Source organism: Felis catus, chromosome B2, assembly GCF_018350175.1.
Source record: "Felis catus isolate Fca126 chromosome B2, F.catus_Fca126_mat1.0, whole genome shotgun sequence".
In the NCBI taxonomy this organism is placed as follows: Eukaryota; Metazoa; Chordata; class Mammalia; order Carnivora; family Felidae; genus Felis; species Felis catus.
In genome coordinates, this window is record NC_058372.1 from 71886080 (window position 1) to 71904183 (window position 18104).

At 38.6% G+C, this 18104-nt stretch overlaps 1 protein-coding gene across 4 annotated transcripts in view; it reads left to right on the forward strand.

Annotated features, from left to right (window-relative positions):
* Positions 1-18104, forward strand: part of BCKDHB (branched chain keto acid dehydrogenase E1 subunit beta) — a 209378-nt gene that overhangs the window by 36075 nt on the left and 155199 nt on the right. For all 4 annotated transcript variants that reach the window (XM_003986336.5, XM_006931864.4, XR_002157239.2 and 1 more), the window contains exons 4-5: positions 16881-17014; positions 17259-17414. In XM_003986336.5, coding sequence (XP_003986385.1) covers positions 16881-17014; positions 17259-17414 — 290 coding nt within the window. The remainder of the gene's footprint in view (positions 1-16880; positions 17015-17258; positions 17415-18104) is intronic.

Here is an 18104-nt window from a genome sequence, read left to right on the forward strand (position 1 = left end):
GCAGGTTAATTGAAGTTGACAGCTTGGTAATGTCCTCCTTGGTGAATGACGCACATGGGTTTTAGACGATGTTGGCATGCTGTTTTCACTTATAGTCAGGAATCAGCTGCCGGAATTTGTGTGCTTTGAGCTTTAGTGTTGACGTAGGTACTGGGTACAGATATGTTTTAGGAAACATCTCATTTCCATATAAATGAATGAAGACTAAAAAAAAAAAAAAAAAAATTAGATGGCTTGCCCTTAAATTCCAGCTGGTATCACAAGGATGACGAAGATATTTCTTTTGACTTTCTGGAAAAACAGCTTTGGTTGTATTCAAGCAAAGTGAAGTTATTACAGCTTTATTCAGAAATACTTCTTATATTCATTTTTTGGGAGTCATTTTCAACATCAGCTATGTGTACATATATTTGAAAAATTATATTTTTGTGTACATTTCCCTGAACTCCAGCTTTCATCTCTTAAGTTTTAGATAGCTTCACTTAAGAAATTTATAGTCACATCAATAACCATGTCAATTTAATTTTAATAAAAGTTAGAGGAGCCACCGTATTCATCTTTCTTACATGATAAAACTGGGGGTTTTGGTTGTTGTTTTTTAAGACTGTAAATATCAATTTGACTGAAATGGGTTTTTGTGGTTTTTCTTTCCAAGTGTCACTTAAATTTTTTTTTTTTTAATGTTTATTTATTTTTGAGAGAGACAGAGACAGAATGCGAGTGGGTTAGGGGCAGAGAGAGAGGGAGACACAGAAGCAGAAGCAGGCTCCAGGCTCTGAGCTGTCAGCACAAGAGCCCAATGCCGGGCTCGAGCTCACAAGCTGTGAGATCATGACCTGAGCCGAAGTCAGACGCTCAACCGACTAAGCCACCCAGGCACCCCCAACCCCTCCCCCCGCCAACTGTCACTTAAAGGAGAGTTGAACATACTCTTAAATAGTGTGATAGTACATATTTCCTAGAACCCAAACATTCAGATTACATTTATTTAAATTCAATTTCATTTAAGATAAGGTGATTTCATAAGTGAGAATTTTATCTCTTTAAATCACATTGATCATGCTCAGAAACAAAATTTTAGTTTCTGTTCAGGTGTCAAAATGCTAGTGGTTGATTTATTACTGGTTATGATACGTCTTTCCTGGGTCCATAGTCCTCATCAAAGCCAGAGCTGGGCAGTTCCTGAGGATGTGCAGGGCTCTGAGAATGCTAAGTTGGTTCCATGATGCTGTAAGGGTCATACTCAAATGTATAGTGAAAGCACACAACACACCTTTTAGGGACCAGACGTTGCTTTGCTCAGGTACCCTTGAGGGGAGTAATATAGATGCCATTGCTTCCAAGAGGATGGCGTTTATTTACTTTGAGAGAGAGAGACTGTGCATGCACATGAGGGAGGGGTAGATAGTGAGGAAGACAGAGAATACCAAGCAGGCTCCACGATGTCAGCACAGAGCCTGATGCAGGGCTCAGACTCACGAACTGTGAGATCATGACCTGAGCTGAAACCGAGAGTTGGATGCTTAACTGACTGAGCCAGTCAGGCGCCCCTGGGTGCTTATTTAAATAGAACTGTGGTCTATTGGGATCAACGGGGCCCTCATTTCCAAGCAGCACACTGGAATACGTTAGGCTCCCTTGGATCCAGTCCTTGACCTGTGTGGTCTCCAGGCCTCTGCAGATACATGGCAGCAGCAGCATTCATTCATTTCTCAACTCAGGAGTTGCTTTGATCACCAACTCTATATTCTCACCCCTGGGTTATTTCTTGCAGGTTAGCAGAAGCCAGGCCTCCTGTTCACAACCCCCTTCTGCTCAGTGGTAATCCTTGGGATCTTTGGATAAAGATGCATGCATATAGACCTCCTGCTGTACCTGTTTGTGGTCTTGCTAATGGAACAAGATTTGGTTCCTAGTTTAGAATTGCCAGTCACCAAAGCTGACCTTCCTTCCCTAACCCACTCTTCACCCCAGATAAACAGAGAACTGACTGTGGAGGGTCAAAGTGCACTCACCTCTTCGAGCTGTGATGGATTGGGGTTGGACGTTTGCAGGATGCAATGCTGAGTGGGTTCTTCCACCTGATGGTCTGGGGATCTTGAAGACCTCATATGGTCCCAGTACCTCTCAGTGCCAACCCTTAGCCTCCCAACTAACAACCATTAAATCCCAATGATTGTGTGGTGTTCTCAAACCCTTTTTATTTACTATTATCCTGATAATAATACTTTACATTTTTATAATGCTTTCTGATTTGCAAAGAATTTGTACATGGCTTCTCTTATTACACCTCACATCAACCCCAGTTCTAGGCAGGTTCATTATTTTTATTGTCATTTGAGGATATGAATGAACAAACTGAAGCACAGTCTAAACTGACACAACCAGAAAGTGGAGTCCCATCTAAACCCACCCCTTTAACCACTGCTGACTTGCATACACACAGCAAACCTTTCCACCTTCATCTCCCACTAATGCCTCTAATCCCTTTATGCTTCAGCTTCCTTGGTTCATTTCCCAAACTCTGAGCTTTATGCCCTACCTCTGTGCCTTCAGTCACTATCCCCTCTTCCTCAAAAGGGGCCCATTTTTGAGTGGCCAATGGCATGCCTTCTCTTTCATGAAATGTTGCATGATCCCTCTGTTCCCATCTCTCCGAAAGAATTTCACTTCCCCCTCTCTTGTAATAGTATTTTATTTTTATATTATTTCCTGTGTCATAGTTATTTCCAGTTGACTTCTGTCCTTGTTACATAAGTTTTTCAAGTGTTTAAACGTTTGTAGTTGTTTAAATGATATCTTGCTTATCTCAATCATTTGTAGTATCCAACTACAGTGCCTTGTAGATGGTCAGGTACGTATTTTATGTAAATATTGCATTGGATACAACAAATCCTATCAAGTTATGTTTTACTGGGTCAGAATTAAAGCCTCTGATGATGTCAAGAGGATTCAGGAGGCCTTGATATTGTCCCTTCCCACACTTCTCCAACAGGCTTGTTTAGGAGGGTATTCTTGAGATATCTTATTCTTATTCTATCCTCAGTTTGGTCCACCTCTTAAAATCTTTAATGAATCAGTTGTATCCCATCTAAATGATGATGCTGAGCACTTTGTTCATCTTAAAATAATTTCATTCCAATATTCCATATTTATACTCATCTCTCATCTGGTAATTGCTAATTGAATTTCTTGGCAAACAAAAGAAGATCCAATTTCCAAGTATCAAAATCATTTTTATTTTACCCTTTAAGATTTCTTTATTATTCATTAAAAAGTAAAAATCTGTTTAAAGTTGATGCATAACTTTGGGAACATAGCAAGCTGGAAATGTTGAATGCAATGAAAGATTTTTAGAACTAACTCTTATCATAATTAATATCATTTGAACTATGAAACTGATACAGTCAGTTGGGCATGCAGGTGACTCTGAACTGATGTGAGGACTTTCTCTAAAATTTCCTTGGTGTCTATGTAGTTGCTCCCTTTTTCCTGAGAGTGGATGGTGTAAAAACCACTTGATTCTTTACTCAAAATCTTATTTTTATGCACAGTTTTGAGATTTTATACTACTGTTTATAGACAGAAACATGTATACATTTATACCAAGTAACATTGCCATCTCACTCTGCAATTATTGACTCAAAGTTTAAAGCAGCCCTTTTAAAAGTTCTTAAGTTCTCAGTTGTTTTCATGATAATTTTTAAAGTTTACATATTTATTTTGAGAGAGACAGAGAGAGTGGGGGAGGGACAGAGAGAGGGAGACAGAGAAACCTGAAGCAGGCTCCGCACTGTCAGTGCAGAGCCCCATGTGGGGCTCGAATCCACGAACCATGAGATCATGACCTGAGCTGAAATCAAGAGTCAGACACTTAACCGACTAAGCCACCCAGGCACCCCCTTGATAATTTTTAATTACTGTTTTCTTTTAAAGGTGTTTTTTTTCTTTCACTTCACTGTTAGAAACTAAGTCATGTAATTTGAAGGCTTAATCCAGCTGTCTTATTTGCTTAAACTTTTTGGGAAAACATTTGAGGGAATTTTAGCCTGTAAAGACTTAGTACATATACATTAAATGTTCAAAACTATTTTGCATCTGTGGCTGTAGTGCCAGATAATTAAGGTCTACTTTGGTACATTTTTGCATTTGAGTATAGAACCAATTTAGGAAAGAAGTTTCTCTAGCAGAATGGCTCAGGCTTTAATTAGAACACCAAGGCTGCCCATTACTGGCTGTTGTCCTTGGGCAAGTCACATAAAGCTACTAAGTTTCCTCATTTGAAGAATGAGGGGCTGGTGGGCAGGTACTCAGTGGTGCTAGGGTTTTGTGATTCTGTAATTTGTTATTTTGCTTGTTCTTATTCTACCCAACTTTTACATAATCATTACATTTTTCTCATGGATTCTCTACCTAGTTTTTCTTTTTTTATTTAAAAAATATAGTTTTACCCCTTGTGAAATTTCTTATAGGTATAACTTTGAATTTTCCCCTAATAGATACAATATAGTTGTGTCCCTATATTTTCTTTAATTTAGGAATCTTTGTTTAAATTTTTTTTAATGTTTTAGTTTTTGAGAGACAGAGAGAGACAGCACAAGCAAGGGAGGGGCAGAGAGGGAGGCACAGAGTCCAAAGCTGTCAGCTGAGCTGTTAGCAGAGCCTGATGTGGGGCTTGAACCCTGACCTGAGATTATGATCTGAGCTGAAGTCAGATGCTCAAATGACTGAGCCACCCAGGCGCCCCTAGGAATCTTTGTTTAAATGAAAAGTGAACTTACCTCATGTGACTTATTTTTTCCAGTTAACCATGCAAAGGTAAAAAAAAAAAAGCAAAACAACTTTTGGTTATTAATACTACTGTTTTTAAACAGTTGCTACACTCTCCATGTGTAATTTATTTAAAAAATACTTTTTTCAGTTTTATTTCCAAGCAGAATTTTTTTTTCTAAAGTTGAACAGTAAAGTTGATTATTTGCTATTATTCTTTTCCTGGGATACTGTTTCTCTAACTGCTGCTAGCTAACTCTGTAAGTCCATGGATATTCTGGGAGTTTTCATATTGTCAGTGAGATTTTAAAATTTTGGGGGGTTTTAATATCCGTGATAATAGTTAAAAAAACAACAACAACAAAAAACCACATTCTGGGTCATCCAGACACCTGCCATATACTTGGTTAAGTATTACCACATGATAAAATTGGGGTTTGTGTTTATTGCTGTGTTTGTGCCATGTGAAGTCGAACCACTTCACAGTGTCTGAAGTGTATGAAGCTCTCACTGAGCTTCAAATAACACGCAGTGATAGGAGCATTCCTGTATGCCACACCCAAAGGATGTGGATTATCCTGCGTTATCGCAGGAGCATAGTGATAACGTATTCAAGTTAGAGTCAGATGAGTTTCACAGATTCCATTTTTTAATACATACCTTTCAGTAGTTCACTAGCAGTAAGTTTATCAGTAATTATACACTGAAGAACTTTCTTCACCTGATTCCAGCAATAATTGAATAGCTACACATTTAATGCTGATTTTGATATGACTGTGATAACAACTTTCTCCTGAAGCAGCTTTCTTAAAATTATCATTCAAGGAATGCTTGCGGGTGGTTTTATTTAGTAAGTCTGATTATCTTAACCTAGTAAAGAAAGCCATGAGGTCACACATACCATTTTGTAGGGTAACTTTAAGTGAAAGGGCATTGTTTCCCCATTAGAATGATTACAGTAAAAAAAAAAAAAAAGAAAGATCTAAAAGTACATTGGTACTGTGATTTTATCAGGAAACCATGGTCTGTTACACTCTGTCTTTTCTGTTAATCTGAATTTTATTGGTTATGTAGTTGTTTTTGTATTTATAAATTTGTTTTGTCTTTGTTTTATCAGAGCAATAAATACTAAGTTTAATTTTGTATGTATTAAAATAACATAATAAAACTGATTGAACTTGACATTAGGAGTGCAAGCGAATGTTTCTTTTAACCAAGTTGTCCATCTAGTACTGGTTTGAGAAAGCTTGGTCTATGATGTTGACCGTTATTTTATCATAATCATAATGGCTAACCTTCAGCCAGATGTTACCCTGTGAGTCTCGACGAGTTGCTTAAAATTAACTCTTTTGCTTTTCTGTCAATTTCCAAAACTTATTTCTCTAAGATGTGGCCACTAAAATATGGCGATGAAGTAAATAAGCCATTAATTTTGTGTGTGGATAATTGGATTTTCAAGATATTATGATCTAGTCTGATTTTATAATTTCCCCTGACTTGGGCTATCATTTTTATTTTAATATTATTTTGATCACTTTTTCATTCACTCACCTACTTAAATATTTTTTAGTTGTTGCCATGTTTAAGAACTGGTACTTGATAGAGATAATTGAGTGTAATTCTTGTCTTTATGCTTGAGTGGTCCCTCCTTGTGGTCTCATTTTCCTACTCTATATTAAAAGAAAAAATTTCATGTATATGTTACTTAGTACATGTCTATTTCAACGAGATTTCTTTTTGCCTTGATGTCATATCTACGTGTCTTCAGTAATTGGTGGGACATTACTACATTCTGATTGCCACAGACTTAAATGCCTTTTCAACCCAAGCATGATGGGTCTTTTAAGCCTGTTCATTCAAGTAATAATATTCAATGACTAGTAAATTCAAGACATTGTACTAGATACTATTGAATGTCCAAAGATGAAGGAAGCAGTCTGTGTTCTCAGGAAAGGACCTTACAACTTTTAATCTAGTCATTGAATCCTTGGAACTGATTGTCGAATCTGTGGGTATTTTTGGATCTGCTCCCAGAATTGTAGACTTCTCGATGACAAAGGGACTTTTGCATTTCATCCCTCCATCTGTTCACTCAGTAAACATTTACTAAGCATATGTAATTGCTCCTGATTGACTTTCATCTTTTAATTTTCCTCTCACCCATTATAATGACTCAGATCTCTTTGCCAAGAGTATTCTGAGAAAGAGGTAGAATCTATAGGATAAGGCTCACAAACAGCCCTTTCTACCCATTGTTGCCTGAGGCATTTGGAAAACATTGTAAGATCGTTGTAAATACAGGTGAACTTCCTAAATCTGGAAACCTTAGAACCTGGAGTCATCTGGAACCGTAAATATAGTGTTACTTTCAAGTCAAAGCAGGATGAGGCAGAGGGAGATGTCCGGAAGTGATAGAGGTCCTAGGACCACCTTGGCAAACCCTGTGGGATCTCTAGAGTCATAATGACCCTTTCAATTTTTTCTAATTGTGCTGAAATGACCAGGCCTTTATACTGTCACACTTATTAATCATTGGATGGTGGCCACCGAGCATGACCTCGAGCTAGAAAGTTTATTACAGTTGATACAGCCCCTGTAAGGGCTGACCACTGATGTCTGTTTGCCCACAGCATTCTCAGCAAGCAGGGCAACAAGTTCTCCATGCCTGGGGAGCTGGGCTGCAGGCATCACGGTGCTGCCCTGGACAGTAAACTGTGACCACTACCTTGGTGGTAGAATGGCTTATTCAATTCAGTTTTTAATTTTCCAGCTCTGAATCATGAATTTCCTAATTTAGGATGCTAATACATGGTAGATTACTTATGGCTAAGGTGAGCACTTGGCTTTATATTTTCCTTATTTTTATAGGGATGATAATATTACTTAACTCTAAGAATAGTGACTATAAGTCTTGGTTTATTCAGAACAGCTCTGTTTTTCCTGAGACTACTCAGTTTAGGCCTGTTGAGATCAATTAACATCTGATAATTATTTTTAGTATCCATAACACTTCTAGACATTACAGTTTGGACCATGAATTGTATAGTCATTCTACTTAGTATTTCTTTTTTAAAAATTTGTTTGCATGTTTATTCTCTAAATGTTTTTCTGGTGAATGGAATACTCTATTTACTTTTCTACTTATTTTAAGAGGTAGCAGTGATCTTCTAGATTAACTTTTTTATTTTTCTTGACCCTGAAGTAAATGCTTTTCATCTTTATCAAAGTCTTTATCAGCAAACTTTAAAATGTAACATCACAACATACTCCAAAAAGTCTGTGACTGAAATTATTGCGATATGTTATCTACCCTATTTGCCCCCTGCCACCCCCGTCCAAAGTTGTATCTATAATGGCTTTTCCTCTGGTTTATTTTGTAGTTCGTCACGAATGTTTCATGTCCTCATTTACCCTTTTGCTCAGGAAATCTGGGACTCATGTTTCCCTTATGGAGTTGATCTCTTTTCTGGAAGAATACTCTCACCTATTCAGATTTGTGTCCTAAGGAAATCATGTTGCTCAGAGATGGGCAGTTTTAAAGCTGCCTTTTCAGAAGTTTTATGGGAATAAAAATTTTAATTCTACACAAGGTAGATTGAATAACTTGCAGGACCACTATGTTCACAAGGAAAGCTCATTTGAAACTAGTTCTGGGTTCCAAAAAATGGGCACTAAACAGATGGAGGTACTCAGTGACTTCTGTAACCTCCCAGGAGGTCATTGGTTGTCGCCTTAACCCATGGTTGGTGCTGCTTTTTTCTAATCGTTGTTTCTTTGCACTCTTCTCACTGTTTCTGCGCTAGTTGTGGCCTCAATGTTGTGGTAGGGAGCAGGGTTCACTGGTGGACTCAGTTCTGTCTACTTGTGTTTCTTTGGCTAGAAAAGCCATCTGCTGGTTTTCTTTTGATATTCGACATTACGTGGTGGACAGTATCTTTAATGTCTTGGTGTGCTGCCAGTGATGTGAAACTTCTTAATCATGTTCCCTTTACAAAAGAAGAAAACTATTATAAAGTGGTGCTACAACTTTATGCCCTGATTTTTGTCAACATATGAGATATTGATGTGCCAGTTATTTAAATGATCAAACGTCTGGGAATCTACTAGACCCATGTTTGTGTGGACTCGAGGTCATGGAATTATACAAAGAGAGAACCTAAAATTTAAGCATAGGTAGCAAAACTTAAGAAGAAGATGGCATGTTGTATGAATGTCCTTTCTTCTAAGTATCTGTAGTATCTGTAGCTGTAAGTTTATCTGAAATGTTAATTGAACTTTACTCTGTTATTTAAGGTTTAGAAAGAAGTAATTCAGATAGTATTTCCTTTTTTTCTGACCTAGTCAAAGCTTGTTGGGCACTGAAGTAGGGATAGTTATTTCCTTCTTATGAAATCAAAGCCACTGGCTACCTACCAGAACATTTATTCAGCTTGATTGACAGCACTTTGATGAAGCCTCCTCCCTGCAGCTCTGCTTAAGCTTAGAAACTATGGTGTCATTAGATGCAAGCTGCCTTTGAGGGTTAGGAATTGCAACCGGTCTTAGATTTTATTTATCATCTGGATAAAGATTTCAAATTTTCATGTGTTTCAGGGCTATCCATTCTATGTACGACCTGACCTGCAGTAACTGAGGTCCCTCCAAGATCTCAATTTAAAGCATCTCCAACTCAGACTTCCACCTTGACCTCCCCAGCTCACTGCTTCTAGTACCTGTAATTCAATAACCCTTTGACCTTATTTATTCTTAAAAGCCCTGCATTCTACCACCTTGTCACTTTATCTCACTTTCCTGATGACCTTTCTTCCCTTTATACCTAGTTTAAATTCCATGTCATTATTTGCTTGACAAAATCCAATTGTAGCTAACTCCTCAATTATCTATCAGTGTGATATTGGGTTCAGGGGTAGAATTCAGTGATTCATCACTTACATACAACACTCAGTGCTTATCCCATCAAGTGCCTCCTTAATACCCATCATACATCTAGCCCCTCCCCCATCCACCTCCCTCCAACAAGCCATAGTTTGTTCTCTAATTGTTAAGAGTCTCCTGTGGTTTGTTTCCCTCTCTTCTCTTCCCCTCACCTTCCCATATGTTCATCTGCTTTGTTTTTAAATCCCACATATGAGTGAAATCATGTGATATCTGTCTTTCTCTGATTGACTTATTTTCCTTAACATAATACATTCTAGCTCCTTCCATATCATGGCAAATAGCAAGATTTCATTCTATTTGGTGGCTGAGTAATATTCCATTGAATGTATATACCACATTTTTATCCATTCATCAGTTGATGGACACTTGGGCTCTCTCCATAGTTTGGCTGTTGTTGATAATGCTGCTGAAACATTGGGGTGTATGTATCCCTTCAAATCTGTATTTTTGTATCCTTGGGGTAAATACCTTAAAGTGCAATTGCTGGATTTTAGGGTAGCTCTATTTTTTGAGGAACCTCCACACTGTTCTTCAGAGTGGCTGTACCAGTTTGCATTCCCACCAGCAGTGCAAGAGGGTTCCCCTTTGTCCACGTCCTTGCCAACACCTGTTGTTTCTTGTGTTGTTAATTTTAGCCATTCTGACAGGTGTGAGGTGGTATCTCATTGTGGTTGATTTGTCTGTTCCTAATGATGAGTGATGTTGAGCATCTTTTCATGTGTCTGTTAACCATCTGGATGTCTTCTTTGGAAAAGTGTCAGTTCATGTCTTCTGCCCATTTCTTAACTGGGTTGTTTGTTTTTTGGGTGTTGAATTTGATAAGTTCTTTATAGATTTTGGATACTGCAAAGTTACAGGATATAAAATCAATGTGGAGAAATCTGTTGCATCTTTATCCACCAATAATGAAGTGGAAGAAAAAGAATCAAGGAATTGATCCCACTTGCAATAACACCAAAAACCGTAAGATACCTAGGAATAAACCTAACTGAAGAGGTTAAAGGTCTGTATTCTGAAAACTATAGAACACTTATGAAAGAAAATTGAAGAGAATAAAAAGAAATTAAAGAGCATGGATTGGAAGAACAAACATTGTTAAAATATCTATGCTACCCAAAGCAATCTACATATGCAATCTACATAGCAATCCCTATCAAAATACCACTAGGATTTTTCACAGAGCTAGAACAAATAGTCCTAAAATTTGTATGGAACCACAAAGGACCCCAAATAGCTGAAGTAATCCTGAGAAAGAAAAACAAAACTGAAGGCATTACGATTCTAGATTTTAAGCTATATTACAAAGCTGTAGTCATCAAGACAGTGGAATGAAATAGAAAACCCAGAAAAGGACCCACAATTATATGGCCAACTAATCTTTGACAAAGCAGATAAGAATATCCAATGGAAAAAAGACAGTCTCTTCAAACGGTGTTGGGAAAACTGGATGGCAACATGCAGAAGAATGAAACTGGACCACTTTCTTAGACCATACACAAAAATAAATCCAAAATGGATGAAAGACCTGAATATGAGAAAGGAAACCATCAAAATCCTGGAGGAGAACACAGGCAGCAGCTTCTTTGACGTAGGCAAAGCAAGTTCTTACTAAAGATGTCTCCAGAGGCAAGGGAAACAAAAGCAAAAGGAACTATTGGGACCTCATCAAGATAAAAAACTTCTGCACAGGGAAGGAAACAATCAACAAAACTAAAAGGCAACCAACAGAATGGGAGAGAATATTTGCAAATTACATGTCTGATAAAGGGTTAGTATTCCAAAATCTATAAACCCTCAATCTTAAGCAGAAGGTTGCTGGGGGAAAAAGTCCTCTTGTAGCTGATGTCACTTTTAGTTACAGACTAGTACTCTCCAGGGGATACTTACACTACCTCCCATTGTGCTGCATGTTCTTGGTCCATTCATTCCTCCGTTTTCCCAGATGACTATTTCCTACCTTTCTCTCCTCAACACTGCCTCCCCGTCCTTACTCTTTACTAATAATATAGTTTCATATTTTGCCAAGAAGGTAGATGCAATAAAGAGAGAACTTTGACAAGCTCTTACCCCAACACATGTTCATGTACCTATGTCAGTGCCCATATACTTTCCTCTTGCACCCTGACTGAATGCAGGGGTTCCTGTTAACTTCTCTATACTAGACCCCTTCCTTCCCATCAGAGACATAGTTCCAGTTGTTCTTCTGTGTCTCCATTTCATTAATTTTCTCAACTATTTCTTCCTTTCTTATTGATCATTTTTATCTGCCTGCAAATATACTTTTATTTTTTTGTCCTACAAAAAATTCCCTTTATTGATACCATATTTTTGTGCCGCTAGTTATGACTCCTTTTTTTTTCTTTACAGCAAAATTTCTCCAAATAATGATCATTGCTCATTGTCTCCAATCTCTCTTCTCCTGCTCCCTCTGGATGTAGGTTTTTATTTTCTCTGTCCCTCCTACTTTGCACATACTGCTAATGTCAATATCATACAATTCTCAGCCCTCGTTTCACATTGAATTGGTAACAAACAGCACAAGTTGATTACTCTCGCTTCTTAGGAGAGGCTTCTAGCCAGCATATTCTCTTAGTTTTCCTCTACACTGTGGCTATTTTTTCTTTTCAATTTTGATTATATTAGTTCCCACCTCTTGTCTTTTTAACATTGGATCTTTCCTCTATGTACTCATTTAAATTTGCTTGGCAGTCTCATCCAGTCCTGTGTTTTTAGTGCTATCTTTATGCTGAAGACTTTCAACTCCTGTATCCAACAGTCTATTTGATAGCTTTGCCTTAACGTCTAAGGGCATCTTAAATTTAACATCCCCAGAACTGAACTCCTGATATCTCATCCCAACATACTTCATAGTTTGCCCTTTCTTAGTTAAGGGCAACTCTCTCCTTCAGGTTGCTTGACCTGGGCCAAAAGCCTTTAAATCATCCTTGGCATTTTTCTCTGACTCATACTCTACATCCATTTCATCAGCAAATCCTTTTGATTCTATCTTTAGACTATATACAGTCTCATACCTTTTCTGCAATTATGTGTCATCATCTCCCAACTGGAATTATTGCAGTATCCTGTAATCAGACTTGCTGTGTCCCTCTTGCCTTGTTAGAAGCTATTCACCAAATACCAGCTAAAGAGATGGAATGCAGTTGAGAGAATGGCATGATTTTGCTCAGTGGCTTCCTGTCTCCCTCATCTACTTGTTGATTCACTCACTGTCCTAGTAAAAGAGGGCTTACAGTGATCAACAAGGCCCTGTCTGCCCTGTGCCACCTCCCATCCCACCCTCTCTACTCTTCAGCTTCATCTCTTACCAGTATTTCTCTTACTCCAGATCAGGAACTCTGGACTTCTTACCTTTCTGCTGATGTAATAAAAATGTTCATACCCCAGGACCTTTGCATTTGCTAATCTCTCTGCCCAGAACATTTTATTCCCTCAGGTATATGCACAGTACACTTTCTCAATTCCTTCAGCTCTTCCTGTATATGTCACCTCTCAGTGGGGCCTCCCTGATCCTCCTATTTAAAATCACAGTAGTCCTGCCTCCTACTTCTAATTACCTATTCCCTGCTTTACTGTTCTCATCTAATACACTATATATTTTACTCATTTATTTTGTTTTTGTCTGTTTCCTCTGACTAGAATGTAAGTTACACAAGGATAGGGTTGTTCTATTTTGTTTGTTTATTCTCTGCATCTAGAATAGAGTCCCTACAATATTCAATACTTATAAATGTTTCAATAAGTATGTTAATTATTTTAATCTTTTTAGTATCATGATTCTTCCATTACAGAGAAGAAATTGGACCACAGAGAGTTTAGTAATTGGTGGAGATAGAACTGAAAACCAGATCTGTCTTGGCTCATGGTGCAATACCTGTATGTATTAATTTACCCATTGGGATACTGTGTGTATGAACCTTTTATCAGGTTAATTGCATTATCCCATAGAGGAAGTCATCAGTATTGTGCATTTTACGTGTGTTCTGTGCTCTTACCCTCAATCATTACCTTTCTGGGAGAAAATAGGAACAGATTTTAGTTCACGTCATTGTGGCTGTTGTTAAATTAAGCTGTTTCCTCAGACCAAGCATGTTTTTGAGTAATGGTTCTGAGAAACTCAACTTTGCTACCTTCTAGCAGAAAAAAAAAAAAGGCTATATTTGCTGAGATGAAAAATACCTGAATCCAGGGAACTTGAAGCAGCAGGGAATAAATAAGAACACTGCATCTGGTTAAGGTGGCTCAGTTATTCCAGGGATGTGGATTCCACTGGAGGCACCTGGAATCTTTGTTCATTTTCTACTAATGAATTGTTCTTAGTTCAGTGGAATTACAGATTTTCAGAAATGATCAAGCTTTTCTCAGTCAAATAGGGAACTGATGAGCGATAGAGGTCACAATTTCAGAAGATAGTCACAGATTGTGATGAGTATGAATCATGCTTTGAAGTCTCTGCAGCTGCTTTCAGAGTGCAAACTACAGGATGTGTCTGCCTGGCGTTTTCCAACACCTGCCCTCTTCATGGTTCATATTCAGAAGGCATGATTGAGCTGAGAGTGAATTCTGTGCACCAGGAAGAACTGGTATCCCTCGATTACAGAACTGAAATATGAATCCCTCATCTGTCCACAAACTTTGGGTTACCTGGCCAGACTCGTCATTACTTGTGTCCATCCAGCTCCCTGAAATGAGGATTTTTCATGAAATGCTGATATTGGCCAAGAGGTAGTGAAATTTCAAAGGAGAATTGAACACTAGCAACATGTACCTTGTGGTTTCAATGGAAAGCCTGAAGTGTTTATCAGGCTTTTTAATTTGAAGAGTCTCAAACTCCAAACTCTGTGTTCTCCTTAGTGGGTAGAGCAAATCTCTGCTCACCTCTTTGCACTTCCAGCTGTTATCTGCTGGACTCTTGGAGTCTTCTGCAGCCATAGAGGTCAGCCAAAGATTTGAGTGGAGTTTATGTGCAGACTTTGGGGTGCTCCTATGTAGTGTTCTTCTTGTAGGGGCTTAGTCCCTCAATGTTCTACCAGTGGTGGCCCTGGACCCAGTTCTCGGATATCTCGAGATAATAAAGACTGAGTCTGTCTTGTCTGAATCCTGGTAGTCCCCTGTCACAGAGAATGGGGAATCTCCTCAGGGGACAAGCCTTATAAATGTTGTTTGTCCACTGCTCTTCCTTTCTTTCAAAGGTTAAGCCCTCTTTGGTGTAGGCCTGCTTTTTGGCTCTCCAATGCCTTTAAGTAGTTATTTGTTATATGTTGTCCAGAGTTTATAATGTATGTGGGAGGATTAGTCTGAAAAAAGCTACTCTAGGGGCGCCTGGGTGGCTCAGTTGGTTAAGTGTCTGACTCTTGGTTTCAGCTCAGGTCATGATCTCACGGTTCATGGGTTCAAGCCCTGCATTGGGCTCGGCAGTGTGGAACCTGCTCAGGATTCTCTCTTTCCCTGTCTCTCTGTCCCTCCCCCACTTGAGTGCATTTTCTCTCTCTCTCTCTCTCTCTCTCTCTCTCTCTCTCTCTCTCAAAATAAATAAATAAACTTAAAAAAGCTACTCTACCATTATTGAATTCAGAACCTCGATGAGTTGATACATAGTTTTTATCATTCATTTCAAAATACTTTATAATTTCCTTATAATTTCTTCTTTGAGCCACAAATACTTACACATATTTAAACTTTTTTTCTAACATAGGATTTTCTATTTCTTTCTGTTATTGACTTCCAGCTTAATGTCATCATGCTCAGGGAACACACCCTGTATGATTTTCTTCCTTCAAAATTTCTTGAGGCTGGATTTATAGCCCAGTTTATGGTCAATGAATGTCAGTGTTCTGCTCACTCAGAAAGGGTTTGTATTCTTGGCTGTCAGGTGCAGTGTCCTGTTCATGTCAGGTCGTATTTGCTAATTGTATTCAAATCTTACCTAGTCCTGCCTTATATTTTGGTAAGCTTTTTCTGTCCGTTACTGAGATGGATACAGTACTATCTCCAGCCATAGTGGGAATTTATCTATTTTTCCTTTTCATTCTGTTAGTTTTCCCAATTTATTTGGAGCCCATGTTGTTTCATGAGTATAACTTTAGAATTACGTCCTCCTTGTGACTTGACCCCTTTAATAGTATGAATTTTCTGGCTTTATCTCTGGTAATGCCTTTTCCCTTTAAGACTACTTTGTCTGTGATTCCTGTGGTGACACCAACTTGTTTGGTTAGGATATTCATTGTTTGTTTTCTTTCTTCCTTTTTACTTAGGACTTTACTGTTACCTTTATTGTTTCAGTGTTTTCTTTTAAGTACTTGGGTTTTGCTTTCTTTTGTCCCAGAGTGACAACCTTTCTTTCAAGTGAAACACTAAGATTACTTATGGTTAATATAATTATGTTTTCATTTAAACTAGCTATCATGCTAGTTCTTTTCTCTCTTTTTTCTTTTCTTTCTAACTTTTTTTAACATTTATTTATTTTTGAGGGAGACAAAGCATGAGCAGTGGAGGGGCAGAGAGAGACAGAGACATAGAATCTGAAGCAGGCTCCACGCTCCAAACTGTCAGCGCAGGGCCCGATGTGGGGCTTAAACCCACAGACCGCGAGATCATGACCTGAGCCAAAGTCGGATGCTTAACTGACTGATCCACCCAGGCATCTCTCTCCTTCCTTCCTTCCTTCCTTCCTTCCTTCCTTCCTTCCTTCCTTCCTTCCTTCCTTCCTTCCTTCCTCCTTCCCTCCCTCCCTTCCTCCCTCTTTCTTTCTTTCTTTCTTTCTTTCTTTCTTTCTTTCTTTCTTTCTTTCTTTCTTTCTTTCTTTCTTTCTTTCTTAGAAGGTGCAAGTGAGCAAGGGGCAGACAGAGAGAGAGAGAAAAAGAGAGAGAGGGAGAGAGAAGTGGGGTGCACCTGATACAGTGTGGCTAGTGTTTTTACCCTAGGTGGGGCTTGGGCTCATGCAATGGGAGGCTTGAGCTCACAAAGTGTGAGATCATGACCTGAGCCAAAGTCAGAAAGTCAGATGCCTAACGACAGAGTCATCCAGGCACCTGGTAGTTATTTTCTACTTCCTTCACCTATTCTATGCTTTTTTCTCCATCACCATTTACTCCCTGAATTTTCACTTGTATTGTGTATTACATTACTCTCATTTGTCATACTCTTTTTATTAGGAAAAGATAGAGTTTTCAACACCCCATTGTGTGAACAAGGAATCGTTGGATTTGGAATTGGGATTGCAGTCACTGGGGCTACCGCCATTGCGGAAATTCAGTTTGCAGATTACATTTTCCCTGCTTTTGATCAGGTGGGAGGATTTCATTTTACTATAATTGAACATTTCCTAGACAGAGTTCGGGGAAGTATTGAAGTTTTGCCTCCACTTTCCCACCTCTGATCTTGGGAATTTTGTTGTTGTTGTTGTCTTAGAGCTAATGTGTTACAAGTTATTTTGTTATGGGCATATATTTAAAGATCTGATAAAATGGTTAAGGATATGGATGGGAATAAAGGACTCCTCATGACCCATCCTTCCTCTCTTCCCCCCTCAGATTGTTAATGAAGCTGCCAAGTACCGCTATCGCTCTGGAGATCTTTTTAATTGTGGAAGCCTCACCATCCGGGCCCCTTGGGGCTGCGTCGGCCATGGGGCTCTTTATCATTCTCAGAGTCCTGAAGCCTTTTTTGCTCACTGCCCAGGAATCAAGGTATCCTCATTTGTGTGCTACATTTGATCTCTGTTGGATAGTTCCATTTTGGTTCATTCCGTTAACTAATGTGCTTATCTAGAGGAAAGCAAACAGGATTTATGGAATTTATGTGAATTTTTGTTTTATTTTTAGAAAGAGAGTATTTATTTTAGATCAGCTATCCAATTCCCAGGTTTATGGAATATTCTTATTGAAGTAGCACTGGCTTAACCCTGACATTAATTTCACAGACTTCAAAGAATGAGACCATGAACATAGTTGGTGTATCCTCCCCCTCTTTCAAAGCTCTGTTTCTTTCTAATGGGCCTTTCTCACTTAAGTGATTCTGGGTTAATTTTAATAAATCTGTTTAGTGCATGCATATTTGCCTGAAAGTCAGAGGGATAGGACTTTTGCTTCATTCTAAGACAAAACCTTTATTATCCAGATGTGTTTTCCAGTCCAGGTAAAGTAATACTTGATCAAACAAGGTTGAAGCATCTCTCTCTTCTTTTCTTTAAGTTTATTTTTATTTATTTTGAGAGAGATAGAAAGAGCAAGTGGGGGAGGGGCAGAGAGAAAGGGAGATAGAATACCGAGCAGGCTTTATGCGCTGACAGCCCAGAGCCCAATGTGGGGGTCCAACTCACAAATCGTGAATACATGACCTGAGCCACCCAGGTGCCCCAGTATGTCGTAATTTTTTCC